Source organism: Glycine max, chromosome 19 (genome assembly GCF_000004515.6).
Source record: "Glycine max cultivar Williams 82 chromosome 19, Glycine_max_v4.0, whole genome shotgun sequence".
Lineage (NCBI taxonomy): Eukaryota > Viridiplantae > Streptophyta > Magnoliopsida > Fabales > Fabaceae > Glycine > Glycine max.
The window spans coordinates 154,871-175,129 of NC_038255.2; the positions used below are offsets into that span (position 1 = coordinate 154,871).

General features: G+C 28.2%; 1 protein-coding gene across 2 annotated transcripts; it reads left to right on the top strand.

Annotated features, from left to right (window-relative positions):
* Nucleotides 1-13,112: 13,112 nt before the first annotated feature.
* On the top strand, nt 13,113-15,441 carry LOC100785626 (putative glutamine amidotransferase GAT1_2.1). 2 transcript variants are annotated; one of them, XM_014772055.3, is made up of 5 exons: nt 13,113-13,367; nt 13,457-13,579; nt 13,721-14,358; nt 14,449-14,655; nt 15,004-15,172. In XM_014772055.3, the coding sequence occupies exons 1-5, from the start codon at nt 13,280-13,282 to the stop codon at nt 15,124-15,126; spliced, it is 1,179 nt and encodes a 392-aa protein (XP_014627541.1). In that variant the 5' UTR covers nt 13,113-13,279; the 3' UTR covers nt 15,127-15,172. The 2 variants fall into 2 exon arrangements, with proteins under 2 accessions (XP_014627541.1, XP_003555062.1); XM_003555014.5 differs by having other exon boundaries at nt 13,125-13,367; nt 15,065-15,441.
* Nucleotides 15,442-20,259: the final 4,818 nt, after the last annotated feature.

The following is a 20,259-nucleotide window of genomic DNA, read 5'->3' on the forward strand; positions in this document are numbered from 1 at the left end:
GAAGGTGTGTGGGTTTGCAATAGTGGTGATGGCAGCACTTTTTCTGGTGGAGATGAGTCCCATGGCAGAGGCTGTGACTTGTAGCCCTGTGGAGTTGAGTCCCTGTTTGGGGGCAATCACGTCCTCTTCACCACCATCGACAACTTGTTGCCAGAAGGTGAGGGAACAAAGGCCATGCCTCTGTGGTTACCTCAAAAACCCTAGTCTGAGGCCATATGTCAACTCTCCTGGTTCCAGAAGGGTTGCTAGCTCTTGTGGGGTTCCCTTCCCAACTTGTTAGTCACTTTTTACTTCATATATATGTAATAAACTCCCCCTACTGTTGGCTGGAAATTATATATATATATATATATATGTTGAAGAAATTCACTCAATAAATTTGTTGTGTATTTCAGTTCTTGATCCCTTGGTTTTACTCTTTTTCCTTGAAAAACACTTGCGTGGTCTATGGATCAATTAATCTGTTATGATGATTTTTTTTTCTTTTTTGTATAATAGTCTATGGCTCTAAGCATCTCGCGACTGTAGGGTCAACCAGTCATGGTAGTTTCAAACTAAAGGAATTTAGGCTAAATTAATTATTTTTTGTGAAGTATATTTTTTCAATCACATTTTTTCATCCATTAGATTAAAATATAAGATTATGCTTAAGATGATCGAATCCAATACCACTCGGAACAATACATAACAACAAAGAGAAATGTCACTAAAATTTATTTTTAGAAAAATCTTTCTGAAAAGATAGTCTTTAAAATCAAATTTTGGTTTCATAAATAGGAAGTGTGTTAATATCTTGCAATATCCATCCTAAAATGGTAATCTTTGATTATATGTATAAATTTAGATTATTTTAAAAAGTTTTTTATTCCAAATATATTTTTTAATTTTGCGTTTGTTTTCTAATAAATTTTCTTTTGCATTTGCTCCATTATATTTAAAAAATTCTAAATTCATACTATTAGTTAAGTGATGACATATCTATTAAATACTTGATAATATAATTTCTGACAAACAAAGCCGTTGGTATTTGCTTAGAAAACCCACTGGTATTCATTTTGAAACTAAAAGCAAACCCAAATGGAAACACATAACCAATCAAGAGCTGGTGAATTTGGTGATGGCCTTAGTGCATTCCAAAAGTGTGGCCAACTCTACCAGGAGCGAAGGTGGCCTCTTTTTGCATGTGTGTTTTGATTGCTTTATTTGATTCTAAATTTAATTCTTTAGATGACTAGTGATAGTTTCAAAACCGTCACAACTTGTCTTTTAAAATAATTAGTAGATGCTTTATCACTTAAGTGACAATAAAGATTTATAACAAAAAATTTTAAATATCAGGGAAAAATGTGAAAGAAAAATTTATTAGAACAAACATAAAATTTGAGTATATATTAGAGATAAAAAAATATTTAAGCCTTTTAAAAATATTTATTTTATCCATCAAAAGAAAAAAATTCTTAAACATTTTATTTATTTATTATTTTATTGGCAATATATATTATTAAAATAAAAAATGTTTATGAAAATATTGTTTTTAGCTCAACAAGGGTTGTTCATTGCTTCTACATATCTCTTAATGCTTAGAATTATGTAAATTTTTTTGGTAAAAAGCATTTATGCATTAAAGAATTTTAATTATTATTATTATTTGATGCTATGAAAAAACAAGATTTATTATTTTTTAAGTAAGAATTATCTTTCTTAATAAATATAAGAATTCAGGCTTCTCAAAACATAAGAGCTTTCATGATAACTAATTAAAAATACATTTAAAATAGTTGTCACTAAACCTTTATTTTTAATTTAATTTGGAAAGATAGAGATTAATTAGTAATATGTGACGTCTAGGGTGTTTCACAAAATATAGATTTTCATGAAAACTCAAAAGAAATTTATAATGTCCAAAATAATATCAAGAAATCTTTTAAACCTTTTAACTATTACAAGAAGTCATATTTTAAATTTTGTTCGATAGAAATATTCACGGATTGGATTGGATTGGATTGGATTGAGTTTGGTCAAATTCATGACTTAATCCAAACAAACAAATGAGTTTGATTGAATTAATTTTTTGAAATTGTATTGTAATACTCAACACAAATCAACCAATTAATGAAATAATTTATTTGAATTGGATCAATGAGATAAACATTTAATTTTATTTATTATTTTTTAAAATATAATATTTTTATAAGATACAAGTTTATTAAACTATACTTAAATTCACCACCAAAAAGCTAATACAAAAAAGATAAAACAAAAAGCAAATAAATAAAATTTCATGACTTCACCTCTATCATAATTTTACTCAAAACGTGTGTCTCACCCTTAATTACATTAATTTTAATTGCAAGTTATAACATTTATTTTAAACTTTTTCGTCAAATCATCTTATCCTCAATTTTTTTAATCCTCACAATAATACAAGAAAAACTAAATAACTTGAATTTAATAGAAATATTCAATCATTGAACTTGTGTAAGTGTAACGTGTTGACTCTACTAACAGGTGTTATGACTAATAGTCCAAGTATAATAATATTTGTTTTTAATTTAAATATATATTATATATATTTTATATAAATAAGTTATTTAATATTAAACAACGAGTTTACGGATTAGATAAACGAGTCAATAAATTTATAATAAAAACTCATGAACCAACCAACCCAAAAGTCAATAGAATTGATTCGGATTCAGTCAAAACACAAAAATATATATAGGAAACAAGCAAGAAAAAAAGAACGGACGAAAAGGAGGAGCAGCACTAAAAGTTATTTATTATTTCAATGGATTTTTATTTATTATATATTAAGGGTTGGCTTTGCATTATTGTGTAAGGTCAAGGCAGGGATAGAGTGGGCCGAGAGAGGCCTGTCTCACGAGTATAGATGAAGGAGAGCGATCGTATGCCTTTAAAGGGAGTTGTTATTCTCACATCATCATTTTTCTATTCACACCACCATGTGCTTTAAAAAATTTGTTATTCCAAAAATATCCTTTTTACTGAAACATAATTTCATGACAAATAGACATTGGAATCGTGTTTCCATTATGTAAGAGGGGTACCAGAAAATACACAATAAAATCGTGATTCTATTGTGTAATATTTTGGCACATCTCTTACACAACGAAAACATGTTTTTGTATCTTTATTAAGTGCCAAAAAATTCCTTTTTTCACCATATAGTATTCATCTCTACTTGGTGATAAATAAAGCATGCATATTCTTTATTGTCTCATAGATTTCATAAAGTAGACTTTCTATGGACCCCAATTATCAATCCTCACGTGAATTGCTGGAGATCCAATAAGTCTAACATTCTTCCTTCTAACATGTTAATTGGACAAATGCGTCAATAGTGACTAAGGCGAATATCTCGTATCTGAAAACTAGCAGTCCGCCCCACTAATCCTCTAGGGATAAAATAACCTGATTTTCTCCCATGAACTATATGAGTCAATGGATAAGTTTGATCCAAAACTTGAGATAATGGATGTAATCCAAAAAAAAAATATTCATAAAAGTAGTTGTAGAAGCAAATAACACAAGAAAGAAGATTGAATTATGTTTTTAGAATTTAAAACTTTTTTTAAGACTGAAAAATACATTTATCATCTCATGAATATAAATCTCTAAAATACATTTATCCCCGAGACTACGTTCAATTCTTGGCAACCATCAAGTTCCCACTAACTTATCAAAGCTATAAGTATTGTTCACTGTCACTTCTAGTTTTTACACTTGCAAGCTCTATCCTAAGCTTGACTTAAAACCAATATTCTTTGTCCTTTCAAGCCACTGCTGGCTCTAAACAAACCAACAAGGTTTGTTGGAAGTTTACTCATTGACTAAAGTATGATTGTCTAATAGACGAATATATCACTAAACGCTTTTAGTCTTTTCTCTCAAGATATACAAGATGTTTTGAGAGTTTTCTATCTTTACAAGAATTTACATAAAGCTTTACAAGAAAGAATGAAAGAATAATTTGTGTAGATAGTTTGTTGTCTTAAAGTTTCTTCAAAGCTTCTTCTATATATAGTCTTCATCTTCAAGTATATATTGTCTCACAATGATTGAACTCTTCACTCTAATCTTCGTTTGAAGTCTTGAGTTTGTAGGAGCATTTAATGTTTGCATTAAATACACGTCTCTTCTTCATGCAAAGTCCATGTTGATATGATAACGTGTCTTGTACTTCAACAGAGAAGTCACTTCTTTCATCATAGCAAGTCTGTAACAACAGTGTGCACCTTTTGATGAGGATCAACGTCTTTCAAATTGTGGACTTCATTTATTCTTCATATGACTTTGACAGATCTTAGGAGAATTTTGTTGTATAAAAGAATCTTAGACAGAGTATTAACGAAGGTCTTAGCGCACTACTTAAATGCCACATCAGATCATCTTATGAGTACATCGTTTAAAATCTTCAAATGCACAAATATAGATCATTATTTGATAGCACATCAGACACAACTTTTATTATTTATATTTATTTGCATCTAATTAAAATAATTAAGAGTTTGGATTTATCTTTAAGACATAAATATCTTTTAACTTAACAGTAGTTCTTAATGGAGCTGAAGTCATCATTTTCTAAGGAGTCGATATCAATTTAGGTCTAATTAATTGCTCCAGATATAATTCCTCTAACCATATTTGGCACTTGCCATATTCACTCGACTCCTTTTTTTATCCACTACCCTTTTCCAATTTCCCCCCCAAAAATATCCTCTTTTAAAAAATACATTCTCATGTTGATAGTTTTGAGAAAATCACCTACACCCAAGAAAACTCAAGCAACCCCTAATTTTTGCACCCAACCAACACATAAGAGACCTTCAAGATTTCGACTTTCATTATCATAACAAACTTCATGCTATCTTTCTTTCCCTCTCCTCTTAAATGTTCATTATTCATCATTATTCTTTCCGAAATTCAACTTTGATGATTGTTGAGAAAAATCCTAATTTGTGTGACCTAATTCAATGTGACCAAGAAACCAATGTGGTTTGATTTCATATCGTATGTCACCATATCTTATCATCTGCTTACTATATCTTAACTGCATCTGATCATATCTTATCCGAATTATATCTTATCTCTATGATTTATGAAGATAAGGATGTGATTATATCTTACCATAATCAGAAAATTCTATATAATTCGCACCTCACCCATGAGTATCAACAAAATACACTTTTATGCTCTATGATAATAGACCTCTAACCGTGCGGAGGAATCCTATTTTAGAACAAATCCAAATTGATCTTTGTAATAAATCTGTTAGGATCAACGAATACATTTATTTTTCAAATGATTTATATTATCAAGTGTTGATCAAATACATAACGAAAATATGATTTCTTTGTGTTTTTCTCATCAAAATATCATTTTTGTTATGTTAATTTTTTTTTTAATTAGTTATGATATCAATTATTTTTTTAAAGTAATCAGATTAATGGTGATATAAATTACTTTTTTAAAATTGAAATTAAATCAATTAAGATACAAGTTATCCTTTTTAATAGTAGTTAGTATCACATAAATTATCTTTTTAATTAAAATTGATTTAATTAGATAAAAGCTATTATAAATGTAATAAAATTAATTATTATGTAAATTATCTTTATTGATAATAATCAAATTGATTCTTATACTAACATGTATCATGATTAATTAGATTATAATTAAAATGTAACTTGTGTCATCATTAATTAAAAAGGTAATTATATCACAAATATTTATATTAATTACTATTAAAAAAAGGTAATGTGTAGTTTTTAAAATGATGATATGTATCATAATTAATTAAAGAATAATTAAAAATGCAAGAGAAAATACACAACAAAAATATGTTGACACCGCTGTGTATTTTATGGGTGTATAAAATCCTCCATTTTCATTATCTAATTAATTTGTTGAAAGAAACAGTGAATTAGTTGAGGTAATTTCTTTATATATAATATATCCATGCATATATAGAATTATATATTTAATACGTGTGCAGCATGCATGCACTGGCTCAGCTCCAATTGATGAGAAGACAAACCCAACCCAACCCAATCCGGGATCATAGGGTCGTCGGTGGTGATAGTTACCACTTACGTAGGGTTCCCAATTAAGGTAAGTGGTGTTGTGAAGTAACTTCCTTAATTTGAAAGTTGAAACCTCCCCCAAGTTATAACTCCCTCCATGTAATGCATGCATTATTCCCCTTCTCTCTGTGGGAGAGGAAGTTACTATTATGAATACTTTTTTGTTTGTTTTAAGATGCATGTTCACACCTACGTTAAACTGTTTCAGTTTCAAGGTACCAACCTGACTACTATAATCTCCTTTTCCCGGAATCTAGTAATCTTCAGTTTCAGAACATGCATTGCACACTGCCCACTATACCTTCCCCGTGTACCACCCACCGTCCACTTCAACCAATATATGTTATCATATATAGACGCACTTTTGTTTCAACACTTAATTTCTGTTTATTATTATTATTTTTTTGAGAAAAATATAAATTATATTAAACCCAAAATGATACAACAATAAACGGGGTATATCCCGCAATTAGAGAAAATAAAAAATCTCCATAAGAAGGTTTATATCAAGATACTAAAATAAATATAAAATGTGCGTTTATCTATACATAAAAAATTTAACCGTGCTAATAACCTCTATTATAGAAAATTTGATATATTATCCGTTGATTTATCTGTTGGATGATCTACTTTTATTACCTTGATTTAAGAACGTTAACTTTGTCTTAACAGGAATTTACATATTCCAAATGCAACTGATCAAGTAGATTGAGATATCAAAACTTACTCTATAAAGCAACATTAGCTTCTAGAAGGGTTGGCCCCTCTCGCCATTCCCCACACGATACATCAGGCATCAGCCAGCTAGAATCTCAAAAACTCCTCCTGCCTCCACACTACTACAAAGTACAAATTAATTTAATTAAGTAAAGTTTCAAAGCCGATAATATAATTAGTATGAAAATGTCATTTAATTTATTAATGTCAAAAAATGGATGATATCATGTTCAAAATTAATGGTCATTGTAGACATTAAAAGTTGAAGAGATAAAAAAAAGAAGCAGCTATTCTCATCAGGTTCATTCATAGTTGTTCACTATCAGTACCAATAACAGTAATTAACATCAAAATATATATAGTGTAACAGATAATGATTTCATGGAAAAAATTAAGTATTTTAAATTTAGTTTTTAAAGTCAATCCCAATTATACTGTTATACAATTAATTTGATTAAAGTAGTCTTGATAAAATAGTATAGGAGTAACAAAGTCAATCTGTTTGTGGTGTGGAACATTGATAGCTGTGGCTTATTGAAGTGCGTGTGTATTGAGATTTTGTGAGAGCATAATAAATAGTGTTGGTGGCGTCATACTCATCCCGCGGTGTTTAATGTTCATTTCCCAGTTGATACCTACCTCTATTACAGTATATACCTAGCTAGCACGAAAATGCAAATGCAAAGATCAAATCATGCCCACCCCGGATGGATGCTACCCTAAGAACAGCAAGGATATTGGGAATTGTTTCCTGCACACTAGTACAATATACCTCCTCCGGATCTGATTTTTCTGTTATCTCTTTTCCCGTTATTTTAATATTATTTCTTAAAAATTATATAATTTTAAAATTAAATCATAAAATTAAATGTTAACAAAATTAAATATTAACATAACTACATAAACAAAGACTTTTAAAAAAAGTACAACAACAAATAAACCAATTTCATATACCTCATTTTCACATAATCACTACTTGCTCTTTCCCTAAACTTCAATATCTCAATCACTACTCTGTCCAAGTCATCAACTTTTTCGGTCTATCTTTCATTTCAAATTACGTGGCTTTTAAATAGTATGTGCATTTATGGTACATAAATACGGAGTACTATTATTTAAGGTTAAATTATTATATATTAAAAAATTAATTATTCATTTAATCTCTATAATTTATTTTAAAAAATCTATCAATTTTTTTACATAAAATATCTTCTTTTAGTCTTTATTTATATATATATGATTTTTAAAATTCTATATATCATTCCATTTTGAATAATATTAGCTTTTAAAATTCAGTATGATTAATATTTTTTTATCAAATCTAAAATAAAGAATTTAATGAAGTGATTCATGTTTAAAACTTTTATAAAAGTTTTTTTACTATGAAACTCTTATCCCAAAAGCAAATACATAAGTTTTTGGTATAGAGTCTTGATTGATCACAATTACATTAACAAAATTAATCAAATATTATTATTCTTTGTGTATAATTTTCTTCTCCTTTGGAGTTTGGAATAATGGATTCCTTTTTTGGCAATTAACCTTCACCGGTTTTAGCCGAAGCTTGGGAAAATGATCAGCCAAAGTTGACATAATTATTTGCCGCATAACAATACTTTTCATTTGAACACCATATATATATATATATATATATATATATATATATATATATATATATATATATATATATATATTCCTACTTTACCAAAAAAAAAAAAGAATACCATAATAAATTGCCATTGATTAGATCAAGTGATTGCATAGACAGTGACATGGCAAGAGCCGAAAGATAATACGTTAACATTTAAAATTGCATCTCTAACGTGGCTATAGTGCATTTGCAAATTGCAATAAATGAGTAAATGGTCAACCTTGGGGACTTTTCCCGGAAACATATATAAATATAAATTGCACTTAAATCCCAAAATGGATAACAGTAAATAATATGTATCCTTAAAGATGAAATGCATTACATATATACTGTGTATGTGTATGCTTAAAATATTTTAAATTTCTTATATACTGAGCATTATTTTTTTATAGATGAAATTCAATGTTTATTTGAATATATTTAAAAATTGTGAATTGCCGCTGAATAATTGTAGCTAGGGCAGATCTGAGTCGCCGTGTTCCACGTACCTGCCTTCGTTGCTTGCTACGCACTAACCACTTGTCTCCCATACATTCCACTTCTACCCGTGAATCATCTTATAGGATGAATCAATTGAATTACATGAGTTTCATACTCACACCAGCTGTCCTACCATCAAGATTCAAAAAATAAAATATGAAATATGTAATGATTAGTATATTGTTATAATATTTAGTTTTATACATTGGTAGAATGTTTATTTTGAAATTTTTTTATTATGATAATATTAAGTAGTGATAAAATCAAATTGAATCTTATTTTTTTGTAAGGATTGACTTCATTATTGTGCATTTTTTGTTTAAGTATCATATTTTGGATAAAGTATTATCACATTAGAAATTTTATAACAACAAACAAATTATACTTATGAATCAATATTATGGTTATTGTTATGTTTGTTTTAATTTATGCTTGTTTTCGTATTCTTTTAAGTATTTATTGTAATGTCATGCTTACAACGATAAAAAAAAGAAGAAGATGACAATTAAATATATTTTATCCTTACATGAAATGACATTTGGGGTTTGACAAATTAGTTAATAGAAACATATTGAAATTTTGGTCCAAAAAAAATTATAAATAGCTTGGTCTAATGAAAATTACTAACATTTTGGTCCAATGATAATTTACATTATAGTCCATTGGAAACGTACTGATATTTTGAATAAAAAAATTATTGATATTTTGGTCTAATGAAAAATTATTAACATTTTGATTCAATGATAATTTATTGACATTTTGGTCTAATGATAACTTAATGACATTTGGGTCCAATCCAATGGTAACTTAATGACATTTTTTGTTCAATTTATTTAACAATCATGTTGACGGTCATTTTTTGGAACATTTTCGTCCCCTTGTGCCAATTAAACTTTTTTTATTAACAGCAACAAACAAAAATTAACAAGTGATGAACCTATCACATTTTTTCACTTTCAAAGATTAAAATTTAAATTTTCATCTTTCAAAGATTAATCTATCAACACTCTACACATTTAAAAATAAAAATAACTATTTATCCAAATAAGTTTAATAACTTGATCTCGAAATAATTACTATAACTAAATTCAAACGATTTCATGTCTATTATACGTCACAATTAGAAGCAAAAGTCTTTATCTCTAATAAAGTTTTCTTTTTAGACATATATATATGAATACATACTCTTCTTGAATTTGCAGTATCATACGTTGATATTTTTCTTTGAGCGCCACACACCCATGATACTTTTTAATGATTAATGAACCCGTGATTTCATAGTAGTATCTCATTAATTAATACTCAATCTCAAATAGTTTAAATCAACTTAATTAAATAATAAGATAATTAATTAATATGTATATCAATATTTACTCTCTTTTTTAATCAGTACGTAATAACACTATCAACTTGTTATAATTATTTTTGAATTATTTTTTTTATCAAATAGTAAATAAGATACACAGTATAGCAGAATTCTTGCAATGCATAATCGTGAAAGATGTGTAATTCGTGAGGAAAAATTAGTTGAGAAAACACGTTGAACGCGAAGGAATCCAATATTGAATTGAATTCATAGGAGAAATGAAGTTCTTTCTCAGCTTCTTCCTGGCCCTAGCTACTAGCTAGCCTGTCAAGTGTCAATGTCTTTTAATTTCTTTGCTGCTGTTTTTTCTTCAACCGTACGTGGTTTATTGCAATTCACATGATCGAGTTGTTTAATTTGAACTAGTATTGGATGGTAGCAACGTTTTTAAAATTAAACCTGTGCATGATTTATAAAATCAGTCAAAATACTAATTCAACATTTAATATAATTGAACTGTTGTCAAATAATATATGGAAGTAAAGTTCCAGGTTGGTGGTTATATTGCCCAAAGCAAAAGTATCTCCCATTTAATGAATGTAAAGTTTCAAATTGAGTACTCTATTTGAATGTAAGTAAGCCACTGGTATTATAAGAAAAAGGAAAATAACAAATGTGTAACGAAAGATTTGTAAAACAGGTTTATTTATCATATTATACTTTTGGCTAAATCATTATTTTAGTTTTTAAATACGTAAATAGGTGAGAATTTAATCTATTAAAAAATAGAGTTCTGATTTATCTGCAATAGTTACATCTTATATATAATTCAGTGACAAATTAATTCCTTTCTTTTAAGGAAAACAAATAAATTTTTCAATTTAGAAATTAATGTGAATTTGATTCTTAAAAAATATTATACAAATGTAAAATTAATCCTTAAACATTTTAAGTTAATAATTAAGTAATCTTACAAATTCAACGGTCGAAACATTGTCACACCACTTTTTATATATTAGAAATTAACTCAAAATTTATTATGTTCTTTTAGGAATTAAATTAGTATTGATTTACACATCCAGGGATCATAAAGAGATATACTATTTTAAATTTAAAGTAAATTTTTCTCTAATTATAATATAATATATACTTATTTATTTTTTAAATTGGCATACAAATATATTAAATTAAAATTAAGATGAATGATAAATTTGATATACTACAGGTTTAATTAAGATATTTTAGTAAGCTTATGGATAATTGCTCAATAAAATTATCATATAAAAATTAAAAGTAAGAAAAAATATTATAAAATATTACAAATTCGTTTGAGTTGTTTTATCATAGATGACTTGATAGTAGAAACAATGGCACATTTCTATGTCACTTTCACGTGTTTTTAAAAAAAAAAATGAAAAGAAAGAATGCATGTGTCCATTATTTATGAACGTGGCTCATATAATTTTCTTGAAAATGATATATTTTAAGAATCTGTAGAGAAGAACGTGAGATTAATATTTTGAGCAGTAGTTTAATGATGCAGTGGGAGAAATTACTATAAGATCCGAAATTGTATTAAGTGTTCATGATTTTAATCAATTTTTATATGTGATATATACTGGAGCTTTTTAATTTATATGAAATTAAAAAAAATTAATTAGTTGTTATTTTTTTCTGGTTCTTTTTGTAATACCCAATTAACTAATTACTAAGATTAAAAACAGTTAATGTAATTAGTAACATTAAATTTATTTTCTCTTTTAAAAAAATATTAAACTCATCTTAAATGTATATTTTTTCCCAAAATTGTCTCCTAACATTACCAAGACATACTAATTTTTTTACTTTTTTAATTTTTTTAATTTTAACTCTTTTAATCTCTTTCATCGTTAATACATTTATTGTTTTTATTTTATGGGCTATGCAGATAGTCAAAATAAATTTCCAAAATACTTTTTTACAAAACAAAATTAGACTACTAAAGACTCTAAGAGATTAATATATTATACTTATTATTTATTGAACTTACAAAAATGATTGACGATTACAGTTATTTTTGTGAAAAAATAATCCATAAAAATATATTTTAGATTAGATCTTATAAAAAAAGCACTAAACTAAATTTTTTTAGTTCATTTGATTGGACGAAGGAAAAAATTAGAAATTTGAATTACAAAGAAGATGGAAGGAAGAATAAACTTAAACTTTTGTAGAAGTAAACTTTTCTTTTTCTTTATCTTCTATTTTCTCTCCAATCAAATAAAAGAAAAAAGTTCATTATCCGCAATTTTTTCCTCCCACTTTACTTTTTTTCAACCAAATGTATTGTCAAAATTAAGTAATTAAAATACTACATAAGATGGTATTAGATATTTACTATATAAACTGTAGTTTTATTTTATTTATGTTTAGAATAATGTGATGTTGACATATAAATAATTATATAGTACTTATTAATTGGCATAAATTAGGGCTGTATAAATATATTTTTTTACGAGAAAATCATTCAATGATTGAACACACATTTTAGTATTATTTTAATCTTTATTTCTCTATTTATAGTCTAGATTGAGTTAATTAGAGTAATCCTAATTTTAACATTGTAAAAGAGAAACCGTGAAGATAATATTTTTTATTATCAAGTAATTGATTTGTAGTATTTATGAGTTTTGTGGTGATTAATATGCACATGATTGATATTTTAGTGAATTTTTTTTCTTCCAATCACTTTAATAAAATTTATTTTTTTAAATCATATTTTTTTATTCAGATTAGTAAGATATTATTTAAGAAAAACCAGTCCAATGTAAATCAGACCAGTGTCTTGTTGACAAGGTGAAGATAATATGAGTTTGGGTAGGTAGAGTATTTTCTTAACAGAAAGTTTAGGAATCGTGTTGATGTGTTGAACTTCACTTCACCACCCCTATAAATAGAAGGAGAAGCAGAGGAATAAGGTGTTGGAATACAATATAATAGAAGCCAGAAGCAATTATATTACAAAATCTCATAATATTAATAATGTCTTCCGATATCTGTGGCATTCTCCCTCGTATTCTCATCGTTTCCAGGCGAACCGTTCGCAAAAACAAGTTCGTTGATTTCGTTGGTAAGAAACTAACAATAAGCTAACTTCATTTCAACTCTTAACAAAAAAAAAAATCATAATTTACCATTTAATCATTTTTTTTTTTGCAGGAGAATACCACCTTGACCTTATAGTAAGCTACGGTGGGGTGCCCGTGATTGTCCCTCGCGTTTCCGGCGTTCACACGTTGCTCAACAGCTTTGAGCCAATTCATGGTGTTCTTCTCTGCGAAGGTTTTTTTTTTTTTATCGATAAATATTAGTTGTTAGTATTGTTAGTTTTTTTTATCGATAAATATTAGTTGTTAGTATTGTTAGTGTTTTTTATGAGAGATTTGAACCCACAGCCTTATATTTCCTTTCTTTTCTGTGAAGGTGAAGATATTGAGGCATGTTGGTATGATCACAACGACGATCATGACAGTGATGGCTTGGATCTTTCCCAAGAGGAGTTGGAAGAAATCAGAAGGCTTCATGCGAGTGACACCTCCATTGACAAAGAGAAAGACTCAATTGAGTTGAGTCTGGCCAAACTCTGCCTCGAAAGGAACATTCCCTACTTGGGAATCTGCAGGGGCTCCCAGGTTCTCAATGTTGCATGTGGGGGTACCCTTTACCAGGACATAGGGAAAGAGCTTTCAAAAAAATGTGATCAAAGCCAGAGAGTGATGCACATCAACTATGATGATTATGATGGTCATAGACATGCTGTTAAACTGGTCAAAAACACCCCTTTGTGTCATTGGTTTCAGGGTGAAGAAGAAGAAAAAGAAGAAGGGGAAGAAATGGAGATTTTGGTGAATAGCTATCACCATCAAGGGGTTAAGAAGTTGGCTGAACGTTTTATCCCTATGGCCTTTGCTTCTGATGGTTTGATTGAAGGGTTTTATGATCCTGAATGTTATAATCCTCAAGATGGCAAATTTATCATGGGATTGCAATTTCACCCTGAGCGTATGAGAAAGCCTGATTCCGATGAATTTGATTACCCTGGATGCCCCTTCGCCTATAAGGTTGCTTATAGTTGAGAGATTTCATTTATTTCATGATATTAATTGAGTACTCATTGAGCTAACATGCAATACATTATTATTGTTATGCAGGAATTTGTAAAGGCAGTGATTGCTTATCAGAAGAAGCTGAATAGTTTGACATCTGTGCCAAAGCCTCTGAAACTTAACAAGGAAATGGAGAGCAAGAGGAAAATTATAGTGCGTAGCTTCTCACTTGCCAAAAACCTATACACCATGGGTCGCGGGAATTGCTCCTCCAAAGACTCTGAACTTGAAATTGGAGCAGAATTTTTGGAGGTACTAAATTCCACATTTTTCATATTTATTTAATTTTGACTATATATAATATCTCTTCTTGTTTTGTTTTCTTTCAGTTTAGTAGTGTTTAAATTTTTAAATTATTTTTAATCTTCTGTCAACTTACATGACTAATAATATTATATCTATTTGGTATAATATTTCTTACAAATTTTCATCTGTCACTAGATTAATCAATTTAGTACAGTATATTATAAGAAGAATCAACTTAGTCTAAATACTTTAATATTAAATTTAGGGATTAAAAACTAAAAAAGTAGATGAACCACAAAAAGGGTGTTCTATTTTACCCTTCAATTTTTAAGCATATAGAATTGTGATAAACAGTTTCCATTCCACCGACATTTTGACTTATTGAAGAATGAAAGTATGCATAACTTGCATGCAGTCAAACACGGCGTTAAGTGTGCAACAAGAGAATCGGTTAAAGCAAATGGGGGCAACAGTTAGGAATGGAGGGTCATACGTTGAGAGACTGAAGCTGAATGAAGTAAGGGAAAAAATGGCCAAAAATGTAATGGGAAAGATGTCAGTGGAGCAATTGTCTGATCTGCTCTCTTTCTACCGCACCATGGACCAGATTTGCTCTCAAGTATTGGAAAGAAAGCTACATGACGTTGTCAATGACTTCACTTCATGACTTGGACTTATATTTTGTTTTTAATTTGGTGTCTTTTACCATGCCACTCACATGAATCTTGTGTGCTGTGCCTCCTTGATTCCCTCTGTACATGTTTAATATCAACCTTTTCCCTCTTCATGAAAGTGATGTTAATCTCTCTTGCTTGGGCTAGGATTAATATTATATATTGAGAAAAAAAAATATGCATTCACATTGAAGTGAAAAAAGTTTTATATACTCTTGTATATTCTTATAACAAAATCAGACAGTCTTTATGGTTGAAATTGGGACAGATGTTTCATAACTGTACAATCCAAATCACTGCCATCCACCTAGCTAGCTAACAAATGGAAACTAACTAAAATCATATCTGTCTCCCACTAAAAAGAGATTTACATGCAAATGGACAAATGTCTATCCTCCACGTACATTCATACAGTAGTTATATCCACTGGATTCAACGAGAGACTAAAGACAAACAAGTGTAGTAATCATGCCATAAAGTTAAGAGTTTTATGGTTACTCACAATGGATGTTTCTAATTCATCAGTAAGTGTTAATTTGAATTTCGATTTTACGTGTCTGAATTTACTGCAGTGAAGGACAACAATTTATACTGCTTCACATCATTACTATGTAGTATATAGTAAATGTATTTTATTTTGACTACAGGAAATTCGATCCAAATACACAAAATGTAGTGTCATTGGTGTGTCGTGTGTGAAATCTAGTAACTAAATTTAATTCCTACCCATTATGGTCAATACAAGATGATAGACAATTCGATCGTTTATATTTGCCTCATAGTCCCATTGTTCCATCTCGACTTGAATTAAGTTCTAGTAGTCGATCCCAGAGGGACAACATATATAATACAAAGGTTTTAGGAATAAAATACTGCTGGATAGAAACAACCTTCAGAACTGGTTAGGAAATTGGAGCATAAGTAATTAGTTGTCCTTCGATCGAAGGCAAAACCTATTTCAATATGACGAACCTCGATACAATGTTTCAGCTCTCAGCCAACATAAGTCATGACCACCCCTGATATGTACTGAGCAGGTATGTCTTACAATATTTATGTGGCAGGATTAGGGTATGTTTCTTTCCAACATCCTTTCACTAACATAATTGTGCTAAGGTATAGAACTTTTCTTAAGATATAAAAGGAGAGACACTAAGGTGGTTTCAATCTCTTTCTTAAAGACAGGGTGATCTTGCAGTAGCCTTCTCTAGTGTTTTATCATAGTGTGAGAAACCATCAGGGATTCTAACACATTGGCCAATACCATTCAGTAGCCACAACAAGTGTTAAAGAGTTTTTTGGGAAGATTCTACAAGGAAGCCTTACTTAAGCCTAATTTTTTGTTTCAAGATATTTAACTCTATATAGTAGTTTTAGTCCTATCCTTGGCTAATTTAAGACCTAGGAGCATAAAGGCGTCCAGAATCAATGTTGCAAATTATGTCAGTAAAAAAACATCTTCAAGAAGCTGGGGTTGACTCTACTACCCTAATTTCTTTTAATACAAAGGAGAAGGAATAGGAGAAATGTCACGACAAAGCTAAGGTTCAAGGCTAAGACCGACATCAAAACACAACCACCTTTACAACTAAATTGGGTAGGAATCAAGGGGCAAGTTGAATAATTATGCCCCATTAGTGATGAACCAGCAAAAATTTATGATGAAATATATTAAATTGAACCCACACAAGTCCAACACCCACCGACTTTAAGAAGAAAAGCTAATATAAATAGGAAGAAGTTTTGTGTTTTTCATGATGATTATGGCCATGACACTAATGAATGCATTCATCTGAAAAACATATTTGAGAAAGGATTCCAATTAATTAGAGACATATAAGGGGAACATCAATAAGAAATTATGAGAAAAATATAACATGAAATTGAATGAAATCCAATAGGAATATTTTGACTTTCACAAAACATTTCAGTTAGTTCTGATTTTCTTTTATTAACTAAAAAATTTATTTGATTGTTCAATAAATAAGTTTTTTGTTAGAGTTTTTTAATGTTTTCTTAAACATTATTATAAGTATCATTTTTTTTAAATATTAGTTTTTAATTTTTTATATTTTTTTCTTTTTTATCCTTAATATATTTATCAAATTTCATAATTATCCTTTTTAAATCAATCATGATTTTATTATTTTTCTATAATCTTGCACTTTTTAGTTACTTCATTAGTTAGTTTTATCAAATACTTATAATTTAATAAGTTAATTTTTCATTTCAACTACAAGTTTTCTAGCTTCCCACCCTCAGCTACTTTGATAATTTTACACTTTTTAGTTACTTGAAGAGTTAGTTTTATCAAATACTTATAATTTAATAAGTTAGTTTTTCACTTTAACTACCAGTTTCCCAGCTTCCCACCCTGGGCTACCCACTAATCTTTTAGTTTCACTTAATTTTTTGGCTAGTTTGACCAAACATAACCTTTAACGAAATCAATTTTAAGCTTATGAATGGATGTCAACTTTATGCATAATTGTTTTGATTTGTGTTTCCTTCATGGTCTAAATAATGTTTGATTTGTTAAATTTTAGCCTAATTGAATTAATAGAATAGGAATATTTTTATTGATTGTTAAATTTTAGTCTAATTTTGTGTCAACCGATAGACATGAATATAGCATAATTTTTAATATTTTTTAATTTTTTCTTATAAAAATTTAATACAAAACATCTGAATGTCGATATATTAACAAAATTTAAATATTTTTTGTTAATAATAAAAATGTTTCATATCTTTTCTAATAATATTCTATTAACAAAAATATTTTTATTAATAATAGAAATAATACAAATATGACTTCAAATGTTATTTATAGAAAAGTCTTTTAAAATTTAAATAAAATGTTGTTATTATTTATTATTTTCTATCCCATATTTCTTATCTACTTTTTAAATATTTATTAGCAAAATATTCCTTTATTTGTGTACTCTTTAATATTGATGTGAAAGGAATAAAATGAAAAAAATAAAGATTTAAATAAAATTTCAACAGAACCAAAGCAAAAGTAACAATTAATATAATAACCATCAAAAGAAAAAAAAATACTATAGGGGCCAAAATATTATCTAAGGCTTTTGATATTACTAGACTAATTACTTATATGTGACATGACCTTATACTAAGGTTAAAATAAAATTAATTATAGAGAGATAAATATTACAAAATAAAATTATAAAATTAAAGGTGACTTCACAATCAAGAAAGTTTAACTCAGTTAATTAAATATAACGTGTGAGTTTTGTAAATCTTTAATATAATGTTTAATTCTTATGGAAAAAAAAAGTTTAGTTCACAAACATTAATGATACAGTCGTTAATTATTACTTCAAATAAATTACATTAAAATATTTAATGATGTTATCTAATATTAAATGTTAATATTTGTTTCGTATTTAATTTGAGGTGGAATTATATATTATCTCCTCATATATTTTGTTATATAAGATTAGTGGTGTGTTTGTTGTTATGATAGTAACAGTTAATATTGTTATCATTTAAAATAAAAATTAGTTTTAATTTTATGTTAAAAAAATTAATTTTCAAAAAAATATTATTTATTAGAAATTAAACATTTGGAAAGTTACAAAACAAAAAAAAAATATAAACTCTCCTTTAATAGACTTCTTGACCTGCTCACAAGAAATCATCTTGTGTTATGAAGGACTAGTCTAATCAACCCCTACGTCAAACTAATTCCCATTGATAAAGAAAATAATGTTATAACTAAGCTAGTATGTGTTGTTATAAAGATAAAGTTAGCCAAATATATAAATGTCATGCTTAGAAAATGATAAAGATTCATATAATAATTTCTTCGTAATGTTTACCCATAAGTTGAAGAATAACAATGTATGCATTATATATAATATATTATTTTATTAAATTATCCTTTACTCTCCATTAACTTCAAGAGAAAATAGAAAAGTACAAAGAGTTCTGTTCCATAAGTAACATCCTTCCTATGGATTCCAGATAAAACATTCAGTAGACCTTGGATTAATCTTACATGGCCCAATCTCAAATATCTCCCAATAACACCGACTACCAAAACAATGATCTCGATCTTGTCTATAAATGTCAAAATAACGCACTGCTCCATACCATACAAAGCGACAAAAGTACAAGGTTACATCTTTAAATAAATTAGGCTAACACTAAAATTATATGTTTCGCAACATTTAGTAATTGAGAGCCAAGATCATGATGCTTGTCTTTGCAATGAACAACTAGGTACTTCATAGTTAAATGGTTGGTTATTTCAATGTTTACTTTGGAAGGAAGAAGTCCATCTTTTACTTTGGAAGGTAAAACTTCGCTCTCAGTGCCCTTCATCTGCAAACCAAGAAGTACCATTATCAATACATAAAGTACTAACGTAACTTTGGAGATTGAAACCATCATTTCTCAATAGCTTCATACACTGATTTCAAAGTATATGTGTTTCTTTATACATAAAGTTGGGCAAATACACACACACACACACACACACATATATATATATATATATATATATATATATATGGTAATTTGTGTACGCCTTCAATGAATCATTTATTATAATTTAATATTTTTATATTGTTTAACTAATGGGATATTAAATATTTTCCTATACAAATACAACCGTCTCATTTACAAACATATTAATAGATGCTACTCCCTCCGTGTCTTAACAAAAGTGTCGTTGTTTTACACAAGAAAAATTAATCATTAAATGAAAGAAAATAGTAAAACTTGATATAAAAAGTTGCACAAATACCCATAAAAATTATGATAATTTGTGTAAGCCTTTAATGTACCAATATGAATCAATTCATAATCATTTATTATAATTTGATATTTTCTATTTTTAATTAATGAAATATTAAATGTTTTCTATACCAAAACAAACAATGACCTCATTTATAAACCTATTAATAGTTGT

Excerpts from the sequence above, each read along its gene's own strand:
- LOC100785626 (XM_003555014.5), top strand. The coding sequence starts at position 13,280 with ATGTCTTCCGATATCTGTGGCATTCTCCCTCGTATTCTCATCGTTTCC. Across the intron at positions 13,368-13,456 it reads CAAGTTCGTTGATTTCGTTG|GAGAATACCACCTTGACCTT; the intron begins GTAAGAAACTAA and ends TTTTTTTTGCAG. Across the intron at positions 14,656-15,064 it reads TTGGAGCAGAATTTTTGGAG|TCAAACACGGCGTTAAGTGT; the intron begins GTACTAAATTCC and ends ACTTGCATGCAG.